At 49.0% G+C, this 19,505-nt stretch overlaps 7 protein-coding genes across 7 annotated transcripts; 4 read left to right on the plus strand and 3 right to left on the minus strand.

The window, feature by feature from the left end:
- Window positions 1-2,794: 2,794 nt before the first annotated feature.
- On the plus strand, window positions 2,795-3,715 carry N7443_006178 (uncharacterized protein; the record flags this gene model as incomplete). Its single annotated transcript, XM_056886234.1, has 1 exon — window positions 2,795-3,715. The coding sequence occupies one exon, from the start codon at window positions 2,795-2,797 to the stop codon at window positions 3,713-3,715; it is 921 nt and encodes a 306-aa protein (XP_056741682.1).
- A 477-nt stretch (window positions 3,716-4,192) lies between these two features.
- Window positions 4,193-5,482, plus strand: N7443_006179 (MFS transporter; the record flags this gene model as incomplete). Its single annotated transcript, XM_056886235.1, has 1 exon — window positions 4,193-5,482. One exon carries the CDS (start codon window positions 4,193-4,195, stop codon window positions 5,480-5,482), a length of 1,290 nt encoding a protein of 429 aa, XP_056741683.1.
- A 170-nt stretch (window positions 5,483-5,652) lies between these two features.
- Window positions 5,653-7,479, minus strand: N7443_006180 (MFS transporter; the record flags this gene model as incomplete). The annotated part of the gene is made up of 1 exon (XM_056886236.1): window positions 5,653-7,479. The coding sequence occupies one exon, from the start codon at window positions 7,477-7,479 to the stop codon at window positions 5,653-5,655; it is 1,827 nt and encodes a 608-aa protein (XP_056741684.1).
- Window positions 7,480-9,190: 1,711 nt separating this feature from the next.
- N7443_006181 (uncharacterized protein) lies at window positions 9,191-10,866 on the plus strand (the record flags this gene model as incomplete). The annotated part of the gene is made up of 5 exons (XM_056886237.1): window positions 9,191-9,425; window positions 9,482-9,579; window positions 9,633-9,893; window positions 9,952-10,698; window positions 10,756-10,866. The coding sequence occupies 5 exons, from the start codon at window positions 9,191-9,193 to the stop codon at window positions 10,864-10,866; spliced, it is 1,452 nt and encodes a 483-aa protein (XP_056741685.1).
- A 146-nt stretch (window positions 10,867-11,012) lies between these two features.
- Window positions 11,013-12,779, minus strand: N7443_006182 (uncharacterized protein; the record flags this gene model as incomplete). Its single annotated transcript, XM_056886238.1, has 3 exons — window positions 11,013-12,463; window positions 12,513-12,530; window positions 12,590-12,779. 3 exons carry the CDS (start codon window positions 12,777-12,779, stop codon window positions 11,013-11,015), a joined length of 1,659 nt encoding a protein of 552 aa, XP_056741686.1.
- A 622-nt stretch (window positions 12,780-13,401) lies between these two features.
- On the minus strand, window positions 13,402-14,862 carry N7443_006183 (acyl-CoA dehydrogenase family protein; the record flags this gene model as incomplete). The annotated part of the gene is made up of 3 exons (XM_056886239.1): window positions 13,402-13,590; window positions 13,638-14,626; window positions 14,676-14,862. 3 exons carry the CDS (start codon window positions 14,860-14,862, stop codon window positions 13,402-13,404), a joined length of 1,365 nt encoding a protein of 454 aa, XP_056741687.1.
- Window positions 14,863-15,622: 760 nt separating this feature from the next.
- Window positions 15,623-18,033, plus strand: N7443_006184 (transcription factor domain-containing protein; the record flags this gene model as incomplete). Its single annotated transcript, XM_056886240.1, has 7 exons — window positions 15,623-15,823; window positions 15,918-16,024; window positions 16,075-16,389; window positions 16,446-16,857; window positions 16,960-17,203; window positions 17,255-17,761; window positions 17,819-18,033. The coding sequence occupies 7 exons, from the start codon at window positions 15,623-15,625 to the stop codon at window positions 18,031-18,033; spliced, it is 2,001 nt and encodes a 666-aa protein (XP_056741688.1).
- Window positions 18,034-19,505: the final 1,472 nt, after the last annotated feature.

Genomic DNA, 19,505 nt, shown 5'->3' on the forward strand with positions numbered 1-19,505 from the left:
CTTTGTGCAATAAAATAAGAATTCTGGACTGTAGGTCCGATGCATTTCTTTTTACGACCATCCGGCAGATGTCTTCCAGGCTGCAAGCTGAGGCTCGTTTCTTAGTCATGATCGGCAACTGTCCGTGCCAGACTCATTCGGGCTTCCCTAGCAATCCTATATTCCTTACTCAGAAATAGTCACCATACATGATTGCACCAGGTAACTAGCGGTATTCAACCCTAGTCAGAAACCCGAGATTGATATTAGAATTGAAATAGTCGCCAAATAAGACATGCCACCAAACAAGTTGGGTGGACTCTCAGATCAAGTATTTTCCCCGGGTTTTCTCCCTTGTGATTTTGTATAACTTGATTTTTTTAAAAAAATCGTTTAAATAATAATCCATCCCAGAATTAACAAGATCCAATATCCAACGCTATGCAGATCCAACTCCGGGCGGGGATTGTAGAGACCCAGTTACTTCGTTCGGTGCTTCAAACACCAAAAACATCTGGAGATCTTTCTTCATTACATTTTTAGTATTCAAGATAGCTCTGAGTAGCACAAAAGCCCAGCCTTCTATTATGTTGAGATTTTTATTGTGTAGTTTTTCTTGGAATTTTGAGACATGAGACATTTCAACTTTGCAACTCTTGAACCGACATCGTGACATTCAATCGAGTCCTCGGTACGTGAGTGAGTAGTACGGGCCACTTCCCACGCAGCCAAGACTTTGATGCGCTTGCTACTTAGTTTCCTATATCTGAATTTAAAAACATCTATCACTGTGCGGGCAAGTATGTGATTCTTGTCTCACTGATAGGTTTGACCATGGCAGCCATGCCGGTACCGTGCTACGCATTCAGGTAAGACTTCCGAAGGACCTATCGTCACGCAATATCCAATAGAAGTGATGATCGTATAGTCTCTGTTTGGGCCTTTAGTCCTGTGAATAGGAGCTAGCTCTCTATACGTCGACATCGTCTCCAAACTACTGCAGGGCTGATCGAATAGAAAGACTATTAACGCTACAACGACAGTGGGGATTATCGGGGTCAAGATCCACACTTGAAGCCACGAATGGTCGAGCCGCTCTTTTCACACCCCTAGATCCTTCTCCTGGTGCATGTGGAATGGAGTCCTATATTTCTCCAAGTGCAATCGCTGCGCCTCAGTGCGAACGGAGAGCCATAATGGGTATTAAAATTGGATCCACGATTTCTGATCAGGAACCTGAACCCGAGTAAGAAGGTTGAATACATTTTCATTACATGATTTGTATCTTACTTGGCAGGTAAATGAAACTACCAAGCTAGGCACACGACTTGATCAACAGTACAGCCTCCGTTATGGCGTACGGTGTATTCAAACCCACCCCCGCTTCTCCAAGCTCCATCCCTTTTCGTATATGATGGACTCCGCACCACAAACTCGTGTGTTGATCTACATCTGCTATTTCCTCTGTTCCACCCTGCGAATTTATCGTTACATGTTCATGCACCAATAATGCAACTCACGATTCGTTAGGAGGCCGGTTGACCCTGAAAAGAAGTATGATTTCAGCAAGAGTATGCACATCAATTGGCATAAAAAAGAAGCTAAAACTTGGCACTTTGTGACAGGAATTTCTTTTGGGTGCACAGACTTCGTTTGAGGCGGGCTGTGTCAGGGGATTTACAAAAGAACGGACCAAGCAATTGCTGGAAAACTTAACCAATTCCGGAAGCGTGTGCGAGATATTCCCGACCAGTTAGGATCACCCCCAGTAACTACGTGAACCGAAGAAACAAATATGCGAGCACCCACCTTACTTCTGCTACACCGACACACCGAAAAACCCCTCATTGCCATCCCCTTGATCTCCTCGAACCTGCCGTATGATTCCCATTGCAACGAAAATATCCATTCAACGCCGGGCTGGATTACCTGAAGCAACTCGTCTAAATACAGACCACGCAACCGCTTTTTGAGCTCAACGGTCTAGGGTCACCCTAATTCACGACCTTGATTACCGACTTGCGACCATTTCATGATTGCCACTTTGCAGTATACCCCAAGAATCTCCCAGCTGACCCATCTTTGGTTCACAGTAGATACCAAGCCCCAGCTTAAGCTTGCCAACGGAATGTGTTCGTGCAAAAATGAGGCAATGTTTTGAATCACGCAACCTTGCGGAAAGCGCTCCGGAACATGAACCTGCTTCCAAAAAGACTGAGATCGATCTTGAGGATCAAGACAGTCGCCATGGAGCCAAGGCAGATGGTGCCTCCATGGTAAGCGATCCAGTTGGTCATCAGATCCAGATTGAGTCCTTAAATACCATCAAGTATCGGACGTGCAGTTGGCAGAAAGTGAGTATCTCGCTGGTGAAGAGCAGAGCTGATCGCTGACCGGCTCACAGACGGCTGCTTTGCTTTTTTCCGAGTATATCTGTATTGCCATAATGTCCTTTCCATGGTCATACTCTGTTATTGGTCTTGTTCCAGGGCTAATACTGACGATTGCCGTTGCGCTAATTGTTCAATATACGTCTATCTTAATTTGGTTCGTATTTTCTATTCTAAGGCGAAGTGGGAATCTGACTGTATCACAGGCGCTTCTGTCTGCGATATCCTGATGTTCGCGATGTATGCGACGTTGGGAAGCGCCTGTTTTGGGACTCTCAAGTTGCCTGGTACGCGACAGCAGTCATGTTCTTGTTGAACAACACTTTCATCCAGGTATGCTCGCATAAAACAATGGGTAAGGAACTTCTAGTTAAACCTGAATTTAGGGATTGCATTGCTTGGTAGGTGCCGAATATCTGAACACCATGACCGACCATTCAGTGTGCACCATTACTTTTGCCTTCATTACTGCAATGGCCTGTTTTGTCTGTTCATTGCCACGGACGTTCAGCGGAGTGTCTAAAATCGCGACATTCTCGGCGATCTTTACATTCATCTCGATTCTGTTGGTGGTGGTCTTCGCTGGTATCGGCTTTCCGTACACCGGAGGCAAGCCGGTAGAAGACCCGATCGTGCGCATCATTCCCGCTCCTGGCACAAGCTTTGCGGCAGGTCTCGGGGCTTTCTTGAACATCAGTTTTGTTTTCATCGGCCAGATAACGCTTCCTAGCTTCATTGCGGAAATGAAAGAGCCCAAGGATTTCTGGAAATCTGTCACTGTTGTGACGATCGCCGAAATTGTACTCTTCAGCGTATTTGGCGCTCTTGTCTACGCCTTCACTGGGAGTCAGTACATACAGGATATGGCGTTTAGCTCACTAGGCAACGACCTTTACATGAAGGTCTCATTCTCATTCATGGTGCCGACTCTTCTATTTTTAGGAGTATTGTATGCATCCGTCTCCGCTCGCTTCATCTTCTTCCGGTTATTTGACGGCACCGATCATGTGGGCAATCATACCTTTGTGGGCTGGGCTTCGTGGGTTGCAATCTTGCTAGTGCTCTGGATTTTGGCATGGGTCGTCGCAGAGGTTATTCCGTTTTTCAACAGTCTCCTGTCCATCATGGGCTCCGTGTTTGGTTCTTTCTTCGGATTTATTTTCTGGGGAGTGGCCGGTCTCCGTCTGTCCCACGCGGACTACGGTTCAGGCTTCTACAAGACGCGGGGATTTCGTGGTTGGGTGGATCTTTTCGCCCATGTTTCTTTGATCCTCATTGGCCTTTTCTTTCTTGGACCTGGAACATATGTAAGGACCGATCCTGATCTCAACCACCCCTTTCGCTAACTTATATTGCAGGCCTCAATCGAATCCGTGGTTGAAAGCTACCGCGAAGGAACTGTCGGCAGTGCATTTGTATGTGCTAGTAATGGTCTGAGACCTTAAACCACAGGGCGCTATGACTGTTTTGCGCCCTCCATGTCTGCTAACAACTACGCTGTTTTCAATTTTCGTTTGGATTCGAACACTTCCAGTTCACTCTATTAGGGTAGACTTGAAACCCGGCTGACTTGACAGTTTTCTGTATTTTTGCATCGTCCAAGCCCCTTCAGAGTAACAAGGCGGGCCAATGGGAGGGCTCCAATGGAGCATGCGATCCCCGTGGGTGGGGAAGTTGAGGGGAAAGTTGGGATCTACAGGCTTACACCGTGATGTGATACGTTCCGAATCCTTGCGGCCATAATTCAGCTTTGCACGGGTTTGAAGCTCAATATTAAAGGGGAACCTCGCTTTTCGTACTTTGCAGTTTACACAAAACTCGCTATGCTTCTATCCTTGGCACTTCTTCCTTTTGCTCTCGGCGCCGCAGTGCGCCCGCGAGGATCAGGGCTGAAAAACGTGAAAAACGTTGTGGTTTTGGTACAAGAGAATTTGTCTTTCGATCATTTCGCCGGTGGTCTCACCTATGATGATAGTATTGACGGATTAGTGGACCGCGAATACTGTAACCCGGCCAATGTGTCAAGCTCGCACTCTGCCAAAGTCTGCGCCCGCAACGAAGCAGCAAATATCGCAACAGATGATCCAAATCATAGCATCTCGGGGATCAACATGCAGATCTTCGGCACATACCATCCACTTGCGAGGGCACCATCTTCTATGGATGGTTTCATCACCGAGCAGCGAGCTTCCTACCAACAAGACAACTTGACCCGTGCAGCGGAGGTGATCGACTACTTCCCTCCTGAACACATCCCCGTCTTCAACGCTTTGGCGGAGAACTTCGTCCTCTTCGATCGATGGTTCGCGGCTGTTCCGGGTCCTACCAATCCCAACAGAGCGTATCTGACCTCGGGCACATCGTACGGCCACGGCATGAACGACAACACTTTCCTCGTCTCGGGCCTTCCGCAAAAATCCATTTTCGAACAATTGTCGGAGAAGGGAATCAGTTGGAGTAACTATGAGAATTCAACAAGGTCGGATCCGCCTTTCTTGCCAGACGCTCTCTTCTATGAATGGACTGCAAATTCCAACGGCAAGAGCAATGTGTTGCCGATCGAGCGCTTCTACCAGGATGCAAGGGCCGGTAAACTTCCCCAGTTCACCTGGATCAACCCAGAGTGCTGCAACTATATGTCGATGCACCCACCATCTCCAATCAACATGGGCGAAACCTTCGTGAAAGGTGTCTACGAGGCGTTGCGCAACTCTCCCCAGTGGAACGAGACTCTGTTTATTCTGACGTGGGACGAGCACGGCGGGTTTGCCGACCATGTGCCTCCGCCCACTGATGTTCCAGCTGGTGACAGTTTGACCTATACGGAGCAGGCTCCCGATGGCCGGGGCTACACTTTCCACTTTGACCGCTTGGGGGTCCGTGTTCCCACGATCCTTGCTTCTCCGTGGGTTGAAAAGGGGCTGGTTCAGGGTAAGCCTGCCGAAGGAGATAGCGAATACACGCATACCTCAATTCTAAAGTTCCTCTCTGAACTCTGGGACTTGGAAAGCCTGTCGCCGCGCGTGGATTGGTCGCCATCATTTGGTGATCTGATCACCTCCGAGTATCGCTATGACACCCCTAACTCACTGCCTGATGCTGCTGATTTTTAAAGAGGTCATGTCATCCGTGACATCCTTTTTGATGTAAAGAAATAATGAATTAATTAATGTATATAAACTCTATGATCGGGTATTTTGTAACAAAACCATATCCTCCAAAAACTGTGACCGCTGATATTCCAGATGCCGTATCTTCAACGTATCTTCAACAACCGGGGCAATCAGGACTTGCCAGCACCAAAGATCTTCCACCTACCGCTCTTGGTAGACTTCGGTTTCTGAGTAATCGCCGAGTTCCGCGTGTTCACGCGATCAATATCGTAAGGGTTCGCCTCATACGTCGTCTCAACCCGCTCCAGCGAGGAGTCAGAGTCAATAGACTCACGCCCCTGAGATTCTTCGGTGCGCACCGGTACAAGCTCACTGTCTTCAATAGCCTCTGTGAGCTTCTCCTCGACCACGTCATTACTGTGAGCCTTTTTGGCGAGTGATCGCATAAAGTCATCCGCCTCAGCGGCATACTTGCACTTTCGGCGAATGCTGGGCCCATAGCGGTAGAAGATGAAGGGAAATGGAACACATGCGAGTGAGAGAAATGCCGGCACACACGATGCCCAGTGAATACCGAGGTTCTCATACATGTAGGTCGTGAATAGTGGGAAGCCAGCACCAAAGCACGAACGGATGATCGAGTTGGCGGCGAGGACCGATGCGGCGTAGATGGTGTACGCGTCGATGAGATAGTTCATGATTCCCAAAAAGACAAAGACCATTCCAAAACCGAAGGGGGCTGTGGCGAGAACGCACACAATCCATGGGATTGAAGGGGAGTTGGTCCAGGCAAACCAGAACAGGCCGATTGGGATCGCGATACCACCCCACATGGTAGGCGGGAGACGAGCTTCAGGCGGAGCAAATCCGTTGTGTTGGTGATGGATACGCACATAGCGCTTATTGTCGTACATGTTAAGGGCGACTGCAATCATCATACCGATCATCACGGCAAGGAAGGGCAAGCTGCCAACGCCTTCACTCCAGCCCCGGATTTCTTGGAACACGATCGGGAATGCATCGAAGAGCATGTAGAGTGTTCCGTAAACAATTGCCATGTAAAGCGACAGCAATAGAACAATAGGCTCGGAAAAGAGCAGAATCCAAGGCCTGCCCAGGGCCGTAGTGAATGCATCGCGAACGGAAACTTTGCCGCGTTCCATGTCCAATCTGCTCCGATATACCTTGCCGTTAATAGACGATAGGCGCTCCGCTCGTTTGCGAAGCAAGACAGGTGCATACGTCTCTGGGATGCAAAGCGTTTCCGCCATCCAAATGATACCGGTGAAAACAGCCAGGAACCCTTGGACCCATCGCCAACCTGCATTCTCACCGAGGAAACCCCCGATGACCGGTCCCAAGGTCGGACCAAGGAAAGGTGCGCCTGCGAAAAGACTGGTTGCCAGACCGCGCTGGTCCGCGGGAAAGATATCGGCAATCACACCACCTGCATTCGTGAGAGGCGATGAGCCGAAAGATCCCGCGAAGAATCTCAGAATAATCAAGGTCCAAATATTCTGGGAACCTGCTGCACCCGCACAGAAGACCGATAGTGCCAGGAAAGTGATGATGAAGACAATTTGCCGTCCAATAAGCTCGCTAAGGGGTGCAAAAAGTAGTGGTCCGACAGCGAATCCCAACACGAAGAGGGAAACACCCAAAGTAGCCACCTCTTCACTCACGTCCAGGTCTGAGAGGACTTCCGAAATGCCACCGGCGTAGGCAGATGAGGACAGTGAGACGGCGAAGGTGGCGAAGGCGACTAGCACAGTGTACAACCATTTAAGGCCATTGTTGAAATGCATCGGATTCCGGGGGTCGTTCGGGATCCATTCCACGATGTATGGGTCATCTTCAGTACCTGATCCAGCGTAGGGATACTCGATGATCTCGGGAGTAACCACTCCCTGATCAGTCAAGATGCGCCAATGCGGGATACGCTGCGTGCGCGGTGCTTCAACTCCGTCGCTGACCATGACTTTCGTAATTTGTCCCATGATTTTTTCAGGACTAGGAATGAAAAAAACAACTTTTTTTTTTTCAAGGACGATCATGCAATCATGGGCACGACTATTCGAAGCACCATCTGCTGCTGCGTCAGCATGGGAAGTGATAGGCAATGAAGCATCGTGATTGCCCGAGAACAGAGCGGAGTGTCCACCGAGTGGAGTTCCGTGCCGGTATTCCGCCTGCTAATTCAAACCTCGGTTGTGATCTCGGCAAGCCGACCGATCGGATCTGTGATGGAGGCTGCCCAAGCCGCGGCTCCACAAATCCCTGTACGGTACCTGGTTGTGACGGCCTAATACCGGCTCTTAACCTCCTATTTCGTATGCCTTTTTGCGTGAATGTCACGTACTACTCTACGTACGGTACCTAGCTGTGACAGCCTAATACCGGCTCTTAACCTCCTGTTCCCATGGCTCTGTGTAAACATCGCGTACTCCACGCGATTGCATTCTTGTGTCTTGGAGTTAGCTGCTTTGGTGAAAATTGTTCGGTACCAGGGCATTCGTTTTTTTTTTCTTTGTTTTTCGTCTTTCTTCCATTGCCTCTTGATCGGCTCCCATGGCCCCAGAGAATGTCTTTCTGAGGGGGGAGGGCGTTGAGGATAGGAGGTGAGAGAATTACTGTACCGCACGGAAGAACAAGAATTCAAGAAAAAACATGGAGCTCTCCCCATTCGACTGGCTAGTGCCGACGATGTCAAGAGTAATTCATAGGCAATCATCTGCAAGACGATGACCAACCTTGGCAAAATAAAAATAAAGTAATTCGAACTTTAATCCAAGCAAGCTTATGCTAGCTCAGCACCGGAGAATGTATCGCAGTTGGTCAGACGCTATCGAGGGGTTGGTTCAACGGTTACCTCTCTCCAGCCGATAATCAAAAGGGGCAAATCCCTTGCACAAATGGTACCTGGATATAACCAGCTTCCATTCAAAGAATTTCTAACACTCCATTCAAGCACGTCCTTAACAGAACGGTAACTTGTACGCGTAGCTTTTTGCCCCACCCTGTGAATTGCCAAGGAAGGGAAGACAATTATGCCAAAGTAGTACCCCTTGTGCTGTATCTGCTCCCAATGAGAGGGCAAGAAGCGCGTTTTATAAAAAGCCTATTGTCAGAAATGACCAATCTCGATGTTTCATGGGTGGTGATCAACATTCCACTTCTTCATTCAAGATCCCTACCAATGCGCATGGTATCCACTCTATTTGGTCATCTCGAAGGGGCGACTGACAGCCTGGGCTGATCATCATAGGGCTGCAGTCATTCTTCAAGCTCCGTCATACGCAGCGATGAAGGCTCATGGCTCAAAAGATCATCTTTCTCGGCACTCGTGTTTTGCGGTTAGCACTGTGCTGGAAGCGAACGGTCGGTATTCACAAGCTAGAAAATCTCAACCCTGAGCGCGTGAGCTGCTGGAGGTGCTCAACGGAGCAGATCTAGGGATTTATCGTCACATTACTGGGTACTAAGAGCCCCCACCCCCCCGGATGCCAAGTATGTGGTTCTTTATGAGCTTAGTGGCGTTCCGATTGGAGCAGGTATCTGATTCTAGGAGATTTGTTTCGTCATCTTCTCGGAGCTCCTACAAGCTTATTTGACTCCTTATATAGCTTGTTCTCTCATGTGTCTCAACTTTATTTCCGCCGGTGAAACAGTGGACTCGCCTCAGAAGAAAGAAATCATCTCCAGCTCGAAATGCCTTCGCCGACCTATGACCGAAATGAAAGTCCAACATCATGTCAGACCGATTTCAAGAAATACCCGCCAAGTATCGCGACAAACAGCATTGATACCGGATCATCATCACCATCCTATAAAGAAGGTGATATCGAGTACGCTAGCAGGGAAGATGGCCTACCTCCTGTAGATGGGGGGAAGCAGGCATGGTTATTTTTAATAGCTTCTGCGATGCTCGAAGCGTTGGTATGGGGTGAGTTTAATACTTGAAGAAGCTCAAAATATTTCCAGGAACACTGACAGAAATAGGGTATGCGTTCTCGTTCGGAATATTCCAAGATTATTATAGCGCCCACGATCCATTTCGAGGGTCTGCAAACATTGCTGTTATCGGGACATGTGCCATGGTAAGCACACCACTCTTATATGCAATCTCTGGCGAGACTGACGTGATTCATAGGGTATTGCGTATTTAATTGCTCCATTAGCTATCGTGGTCATGATTATGGTGCCTCGTATTGCTCGTTGGGTATCGACCGCAGGCGTGGTGATCATGTGTCTTTCACTAGCCATCAGTTCGTTCTCGACCAACGTGACACACCTAATTCTGTCGCAAGGAATCGGCTTTGGCGTGGGTGGATGTCTAGCATATACGCCCTCGATTCTTTTTATGTCAGAGTGGTTTTGCAAGCGAAAGGGCCTTGCTTTTGGAATCGTTTGGGTAAGTGATGGGAAATCAATGTACCAGAATGAACAATCCCATTAATCTCTTCAAACAGGCGGGCTCAGGATTATCTGGAGTGATTTTCCCATTGGTTATCCAATGGCTTCTCAACCAATACGGAATTAAAGTCACCCTTAGAATCTCGGCAGTGGCACTGTTCATCCTTGCTGCCCCATTCCTCTACTTCCACAGGCCTCGTTTACCTATCCGCGAGAGTGTGTGCCACCATCGACTCAGCTTCAATTTCCTATACAGCAAAGTATACATTATCTACCAGCTTGGCAACACCGTGGAGGCTTTAGGATTCTTCCTTCCCACCATCTATCTCCCAACTTACGCTCGCAGCCTTGGTGCCAGCGAGTTCATGTCCTCGCTCACAGTGACGCTCGTCAATTTAACTTCGGTGTTGAGTTGTGTGGTGGTGGGATTCCTGTCAGACCGATATCATATCACCACTTGCATCCTGGTGTTGACTGTCGGTACCGTCTTGTCAGTTTTCTTCATCTGGGGCTTTTCAGTAACGATTCCCACGCTTTACGTCTTTTGCATTGCGTATGGTCTACTCGCCGGTGGATACTCGTCAACATGGTCAGGCGTCTCCAATGAGATTCAGCGAGCAAACCCAGAAGCAGATGCAACAGTCATTTTTCCATTCATGGAAACCGGCCGTGGAATAGGCAACGTGGTCAGTGGCCCGCTCAGTGAAGTACTGCTCAAGGCAGATCACTGGAAAAGCCGTGCGTGGGGAACTTACGGAAGTGGCTTTGGCACACTTGTGGTCTGCACGGGCGCAACTGCGCTCGTAGGTGGATTATCGGTGGTGGCCCGCCAAATGAAATGGGTATGAGTGAGTGGCAAGCCGATTCGGTTTGGAAAGGACATTGAGATCGCCGGAAAGATCTCTGGAAATTTGGATCGCCCGGTAGGACCGGGAGTACATCACCTTGCTGCAGCGCAAGAGAACATATGATTAATGTTTGGGACTTGTGATATAATAATAGTTCTTTGAAATGATTCGTTAAATATAGGCAAAAGGTCGCTGCAGAAAATGCCCAGTATAAACTTGCCCCCGCTGTGACAGTACGTTATGCATCAAAAATGACACCAAGAAACAATTTACTTGGTGACCCAGCCCCATACCTGCCAGTACCACTTCTTGGGAGGGCCGGTTTCCTTCTCGAAGTGAAGTCGACCAGTGTCAACATCAGCCTCTGCAGAGCGAACGATCTTTGACCGCGTGATCAGCTTGTGGCCAATGTACAGCACCGCAAACACGATAGGACAGATATATGCAAAGAAAAAGTCTGTCACGTTAAACGTGGGAATAAAAGCAGTGAATCCCTGCGTCAGGGCGATAAGCACGTTGAAGAAAAGACCGTACCAAGCCAAATACGGCTGCAGGATGGCCTTGTATGGGAGCGTATCGCGAGAAACTTTACGTGCAGCCAGTGCCTGCATAAATGCGATATGGGAGGCATTGATGCAGGACCAAGTCACAAATCCGGCGACACTCGACAAGTTCACCAGCCAGTTGAAAACCTGTCCTGCGTCTTCCGACACGTTCATGAAACCCAAGAGGCCAAATAGTGCAGTGAATATGACGCTGACGTATGGCACACCACCCTCGGTGGTTCGGGCGAAGATCTTAGGCGCGAATCCCTCATGAGCCAATCCGGTCAAGATACGGCTGCCGCTATATACGTTGGAGTTTGCGGCAGACAATACCACGGTCAGAAGCACCGCGTTGATCAGACTGGGGAGAATTTTCACTCCGGCAAGATCTGCCGCAATGACCAGAGGTGAAGAAGAAGCGTTGGTGTGTCCAGTGGTGAGTCTGTCATTGGTGTAGGGAACGACCAGTCCGATAAAAAAGATCGTCAAGACGAAGAATAACAGAATTCGCACGAAGGTTTTGCGAATTGCCGAAGGAACAGTCTTCTGGGGGTTCTCAGTCTCACCCGCTGCCACACCCACAAGCTCGGTTCCCTGGTATGAGAAACCGGCCTGGATCAGCACTGCCCAGAATCCAACAAACTTGCCTACGGACTCCGGCTGGTGAACAAGGTAAGTGTTGAAGGCTCCAGGTTCATGCCAGTACCGGAATCCAAGGTAGCCCTGCTCGCCGACTCCCACATCGACACAGATTGCGAAGATCATGAAGCCGATGACGGTCGCCACTTTGATAGTCGAGAACCAGAACTCTAATTCACCGTAGAAGTTGACCGGCAAGAAATTCAAAGCTGTAATAAATACCCAGAAAACGCCGATGAAGATGGCAATATTCAAGCTCGGGTCCCAGTATTGAATAATCGTTCCCGTGGCAGTCAACTCGACAGCAAACGTCGAAGCCCAATTGAACCAATAGATCCATCCCATAGAAAAACCGAGACTCGGGTCGATCAAACGAGCGGCGTAGGAGGTAAAGGCGCCGGGAATAGGAATATAGGTTGCGACTTCACCGAGGGAGCTCATGACCGAATAGACAATTGATCCGACAAAGATGTATGCAATCAAGGCGCCTGCTGGACCGGAGTTTGCGATAGCCGTTCCACTGGAAATGAAGAGACCTAGGCTGGTTAGATTTGGCGGTTGTTTTTCGAGCTGATAGTCGCTCACCTGTGCCAATAGTTCCACCTATCATCACTCATTAGTATATTAACTGGCGCAAGTCATAGTAAAGAAGTAGAGCATACCAATTGCGATCATCTGCAAGTGCCGACTCTTGAGCTTGCGCTTCAACTCTCCCGGAGGAGCTGCCGGGTTATCATTCTCCTCCGCGTCGCTGGGCTTAATATCCTGCGCAGCATGTTTGCTGTATGCAGGTGGAGTCTTCTCATCCTTCAGCGGTTCGCTGGTGACTTTGGCAACATCTTCAGAGGCCATGTTGTTTGACCTTGACCTTGACCTTTGAGCCAGCAAAGAACAAAATCAGATGGGCAGCTTAGATCCCGAAACCAAGCCGAATTTTTTTTTTTTCTTTTTTTTTTTTTCCCTACATGGCCGCCAGATTTCCGTTTTCGCTTGCTTCGGTGGGTTCCTAAAGCAAATGTCGGCCCACTTTTCTAAGCCCGGAGGCAATTTTCTTATGTAAAGGGAACCAGAAAGGAAAGACAACACGACCATTACCCACGAAGACAAACGCGAGTTATTCTGACTAGAGTATGTCATGGTTAAATAGATTGTGAAGCTTTGATTCACACGCCATGTTACACTTAATATCATTACCCCCCACAACTTCAGTAGACAAAGAGCAAGATGTACCGCCAAGCAAAGGTCACGTGCCGTATGCGCAAATCGATGGCACGGAGTTTTTTCCTCCGTGATAAGTCCATGAGTGCACGACTCTTGGAATCCGGCTGTTATGAAACGTGACTTGCAACCTACTCCAAAACCAAAACCACCCAGGTGACGCGGCTTTGGAGTTTCCTGTGGACTGGGGTTTCTGAATCGCGAAGACCTCCCATTCGCTGCAAGGGGTCCATGTCCATAACAAGCGGGGGCGAGTTTAAATCTTGGCTTTAGCCTTTTCCATAGCCTCCAACTTCTTCTTCTTCGGCCCTACAAACCCGAAAATATAGGCGGCAATTTTGCGCATCTGTATCTCTTCTGCACCCTCTGTGATACGGTAGCGTCGGAAATGGCGATAGATGTGTTCGAAGGGATAGTGGCGAGAGTATCCATCGCCGCCATGAATCTAGATAGTCAGTGACCGACGAGGTAGGCTCGGACTCTGGAACTCACCTGAATCGCTCGATCCGCAGCCTGGCAACAGAGTCGATTCGCCCAGAAATTGCACATGGCGACTTGGTCGCTTAGCTCACGCTCAATAGCAACCCACGGTGGCTGCTGCACCTCGGCCGATTTGCATGCGGCTACAACACGGTCCATTTCCCAGCTAGTCTTCAGAATGAGTAGACGCAGCATCTCTACTTGAGTCATCAATTCGACAACTGGGAACTGAATGGCCTGGTTGTCGGCCAACATTCTGCCTTCTCCCCAGATTTTGCGTGAGCGTGCACGCTCAATGCTTCGTTCCAAACAGAATTTTGCGGCGCCGCAGGAGCTGGCCGCCTGGCGTATACGGTTCTCATGCACAAATGTCTGGGCAATGGCTAGTCCTTGATTAAGAGCTCCGAGGATAGCTGATTCGGGCACCCAAACATGGTTGAACTCCACGGTCGCGTGGTCGGTAGGCATGTTGAGTGTCCACTCGTAGCTGGCGATCCGGATACCAGGAGTGTCACGAGGGATGAGGAAGGCTGTGATTCCTTTGGCAGACCCCGAGATGCCGGAGGTTCTTGCAAATACAAGGAAGTGTGTGCAATGATGAGCGCCAGTCTGCCATTTCTTCGCTCCCGTAATTTCATATCCACCGTGTTCGTGACGGGCAACCGTAGACATGAACGTCGCATCGCTGCCATGATCTGGCTCTGTTAAACCGAATGTTGTTCTAAACTCTCCACGAAGACGCGCAGGAATGAGAGTCTGGCGCTGCTCTTCGCTACCGAAATGATGGATCATAAGAACATCCGGGAAATTTCCGATGATACTGTGTTCATTCTGTAGATCATTTGCGAGTCCGAGGCCACCTCCGTAGACGGGATGTGATGACAGGTGAAATCTGATCGCAGACATCCACAGGTTTGTCTCTTGATGTCCTTGGCCACCATATTGCTTGGGGAGTGCGAACCGGTAGAAGCCTGCTCCATCGGCCAGATGCCGAGTCTGCTCTGTGGAGATGTTAGATTTGCGTTGATCTTTTGCGAACATGGTGCTTACCCAATAAGTCTTCCCATTCTGGATGAGGATTCCCATTTTTCTCCCAGTCGGTTCGAGCATATTCGCGGCGGTGGTCGAAGAAACGATCGTTATCATTGGAATGCTGCAGAGGAAGAATTGTAGACTTGATGAAGGAGTCGATGGACTGCAGATGGGATTTTAGATCTTGCGGTAGATCAAAATTCATTCTGGCGATCGTGAGACAGACCTATATTGTTTCATGTTACACACAAGTGCTTGTTTAAATGATTTTCAAGATTATGTCTGAACATTGCAGCATAGGTAGGCTTCCCCGCATTCGGACCTCGGCATCTACTAACCCCGTTTGGCACCTAGCAATGTCAGAGGAGTGTGAAGAAAACTTGACCAAAGTATCATCCCGCATCAATCGATTAAGGATACAGGGGAGCGTTGGAAAGTTCGATGGAAATATGTGATGTTTTCACCACAAGCTGGACTTTGATTGTAGTGTTCCGATAACTTTTTGCGTAAAGCGATATCTAAGGTACAGATTGGATACTTAGGTTCGTAGCCTCAAGTGCTTTCAAGGTTTCCAAACACTTCAAACCTGGAGTCGCATAATATCAAAGACCCTGAAAAAAAATCAAATTCATGTTTGACAAGACACCGGTTGAGATTGTAAACACTACTCGAGCCCTGGTAGGGACAATAGACGGAGAATCCCTTAGCCGGACGGCTTTATTGAGGCTTCCATATTCAGTAAGTTCGTTGCCTGAGGCAATACATCATCATTACTGCCTGAGGCCATAGAATGAGTCAGCAATCGCCGAGTTTCGTTGAAGCGGGCAACCAATCAACGGCGGTGCCCAACCCTCTCCAACTTCCCCCCTTTCAGAATATGCCGATTTCTCCGATTTCCGGCACATTCTCACCCCAGAGCACTCGCTGATGTTCGGGGTTTTATATCGGATGAACGGCCGACCCTGATGGACTTGGAGTATCGGCACCTGTTGGCACCGAATGGGCCACCCTTGATTCCTCCGAGCGACTTTCGGTCCCCCCGACTACCCCAGCTCGATTTTATGCAGAGGAGCCCCGAATCTGGCGAGATGGAGAAGACTCCGCCGGTCACAGGCAAGCGCCGAGGTGGTAGCCGGAAGGCCTGCAACGAGTGTAAGCAGCAGAAGGTGAGCCACATACATCGCCCCAATCGACTTTTAATTCGCCCAGTTCCCTTTGCCCGTCCCATAACAGCCACGCTGATGCAATCTCATCGGACAGCTTCGATGTGACATTGTCCAAACTCCGGCCGCGGCGTGCTCGCGCTGCCGCAGGTTGGGGATCGACTGTAAAGTTGAACAATCGTTCAAGCGAATTTCTAAGAGAAGGTCTTATCCCTAACTTCGAGTCATTGATTCCTTGCTGACCCTGTGTACAGACGCAATGCGGAGATGGAAAAGGAGATTCAAGATCTCCGCCGCCGCCTAGCATTCAATCCAGAGCAGGAGGAAGGAGCCGAGTCTCATGTGGGTGATGATCTTTCTCAATGCTCAGAGGAGGCTTTCAAGAGGCGCGACTCAGCTCCCGCTGAGCGCTCCCGGCCGGTATCAGTGCCTGTTGAACAGCACGCATCCATTGCAACTCCAATCACGATGCAAAGAGATGGATCTATCTTGTCCCAGGAGGAGAACACTCCATGGAGATTGGAAGACATCGCTCTCTCGCGAGCCCGTGTGGCACGACTGTTTGAACAGTAAGCACTGGTTATCTCCTTCGCTCGCATTTGCCCCAAACTGACTCGTAGCCAAGATATTTCAATTACTATCACCCTTTTCTTCCACTTTTGAATCCCCCAAAGCCCCCGGAGGTCTATCTTCACCGATGCCCTTTGTTGGCCTGGACGATCATTTGTGTGGCCAGCCGAAGGTCCCCCACGGAGCCTTGGCTTTTGAGTGCCCTTTCCGGACCTTTCAGTCGACTTTTATGGTCAACAATTACCAGTGTTCCACAGGACTACCGAGTTGTCAAAGCACTCTGTGTACTGTGCACATGGCCTCTTCCAACAACGAGTCAACGGACAGATGCGACGTTCATGCTTAGTGGTCTCATGATGCAAATCGCCATGCAGCTAGGACTGCACCGCCCAGTGCAGGCAGAGGAGTTCACTACATTCCAGATGGAAGTTCAAGGAGAGGCACTCAAGGATCGCTTGCACACATGGGTGATTTGCAATATTGTCGCACAGAAGTGAGTCTTTTAAACGTCTATCACATTATCGGCCGATATTGACTTCCTGGATAGTGTTGCCACCGGGTATGGCCAGCCCCCTAGCACAATATATGATTGGGCTCTTGAGCCTCCCTCCTTGAAAGATGCCGATTACCGCCTCCCCGAAGATCTGATGATCAGGTTGCGCATTGAGAAGTTCTGCGACCGTGTCACTAAGGCCTTATATAGCAGCAAGCCTGAACCGGGGGAGTTTATCAGCGCGGAAAAGCTTGTTATTGTACAAATTCTTGAAACGGAGCTACGAGAGATGGAAGTTGAGTTTGGTCGCGGCATCTCTGGTAAGACCTGGTCAAATAAGTTTTACTATCTTTGGACTAACACTATCCAAGCAATCAACATGATCCATCTTCGCGCTGCAGAGTTGCACTTTCGATACTTCGTGTTCCTGGGCTCCAATGCACGAAGCGATGATCTCACAAAGCTCTTTATCGCAACAACCTCATTCCTAGGGCGGGTGCTAGACCTTGAAACGTCACCTGGGGAACTGATCGGTCATTCTACCAATTACATTCTCCAGATGATCGTTTCTGCGGCATTTGCTCTCATGAAACTATTAAAGAGTAGCTTCAGCCGACACATCGATTTCAACCATGGCAAGCTTCTATTCAACGGTGCTATCTCAGCCATTCGCAGGATCAGTGTCATGGATCACGATCGTCCAATCCGCCTCGCTGATATTCTTGCCCAAATGTGGAATGCGACTGGCCCGGAGCCCGCTGGAGAGGATGGTCTACAACTCAAAGTTCGTTGCCGCATGAGCATGAGTCACGTCTACGACACCGTCTGGCGTTGGCGACAGCGTTTCAGACCAGTAAAAAGCATCGAAGAAATGCAAGGTAAGCTTCAATATACACCGTTTCCCCTGTTTTAGTACTCACGTCATGCCTTTCCAGCCGCAGTCGCTGCGGCGAATCAAGATATTTCGACAATAGGACCCCTTGGCCGACAGCAGGACAGCTCCCTCGAGGATCCATCATTGATGATACCCAATCAGTTCGACGAGAGCGGCGCGTTCTTTAGCGAAGCTGGCTTCTCTGAAGTTTTCGACTCCCTGAACTGGGTCTTCGAGGGGATTCCCGACTCGTTTGTCGCTCCTCCAGTCCTTTAATTTAAATGAGCTCGAGACATTCAGGTCACGGCTGTCAAATCCCGTATATTTACGTATTCATGTATAGAAGTCGGTTTTGAGCGATTTTTAGCGAAGATACCATGCGAATAAAAGTGATTTTACTGTTTGACATAGTTCCAGCACAGTTCAACCTCTTCAAACTATACCTTCAGTCAAATTTCTCTGGAATTGATTGAATTTTACCAATGCCCCTCGATTATCAACAGAGCTGTGCTACATCGACAGAGTCAGAATCTTTCCCTTCTCCAATGAAAGGACCGTTGGGAAGACCACACGTCCCTGAGCAAGCTGACCAGGCTCTATGCAGAGGTGTAGGACAGAAGGACGTGCCTCTCCTTTCCCTAAAAAATAGGTTGGAAGAGTGCCACAGATCCTGAGGAGGCTGTTATCTGAGTAACATTGGTGGAACGCCCTTGTGCATGGTGTTAGCTTATGGACGATGCCATGGAACACATCGTTGCTGGTGGTCGGGAACAGAAGTGTCGGTGTGAGAACAGCACGCGGCAATACCAAGCAACCCCACTAATGCTAATGGCTTTATGTTATATCCCTGCCCAGCTCGGATTTTAATTATCCGGTCGCCTGGCGGACGACCCAGCATCCGCTTTCAGCGGCCCAAGGAATCGGGCTCCCCACAATGCGTCGATCGTCCTGGACCATTCGCATAGGTTCATGGAACTTGGGATGAATGTATGTTTCATACCCAAGAGATCGCCTGAATGACCCAAAAAGGCGCCTCGGCAGACGTTGTCTGTTCGAAAAGTCGCTGCATATTCTATTACGGATGGAAAGGGGAAAATCATAGGTTCTTAAAAGGAATTTAGCACAGATTACGGCGTGACGAACGGATCCATTTAGTTGCTACACTTTATGTAGAATGAATGTGAGATCTAGCCCATGCATGAAGCCTAACACAGCTGGTGGTATAGTCATTGGAGTGCATAAATCATACTGCAGTATCTATGGACACCTCTTTGAAGGCTTCGTTGTCTCAAGTTATTACTTTGTCACTTAAAGCTTGATATGATGACTGGTAAAAATGGCCCGTGGCCCAGGGAGGTGTGCTATAAGAAGAAAGTTCAGTTGATACTTCAAGCTCTACACATGTTCTATGACCCAATGCCATGGACGTCTATTTCCAATACGACCGTATACATTCCAGGCTGGCGCTTGGTCTAGTCTACAGATGGCTCGCATTAGAATATTTCATTTCTCAGGCGTGGTATTCCTGGGTGTAGAACCATGCTTCATGAAAACAAAATATTGAGATACATATTGCCCCTCGATGGATTATGACTGTGGTTTACAGCGATCTATAGCATCAAGTATCTCAACATATTTTCAGTCCAACATGCACTCAGCTTTCAATTATAGACAGTCTCGAAGGTCGGCGTGCGATCGGTGCCGTGGATTCAAACTCCGCTGTGAACGTGACCAAGTCAATGGTAGGT

This window comes from Penicillium atrosanguineum, assembly GCF_028827265.1.
Source record: "Penicillium atrosanguineum strain IBT 20685 chromosome Unknown utg000004l_segment0_segment0, whole genome shotgun sequence".
In the NCBI taxonomy this organism is placed as follows: Eukaryota; Fungi; Ascomycota; class Eurotiomycetes; order Eurotiales; family Aspergillaceae; genus Penicillium; species Penicillium atrosanguineum.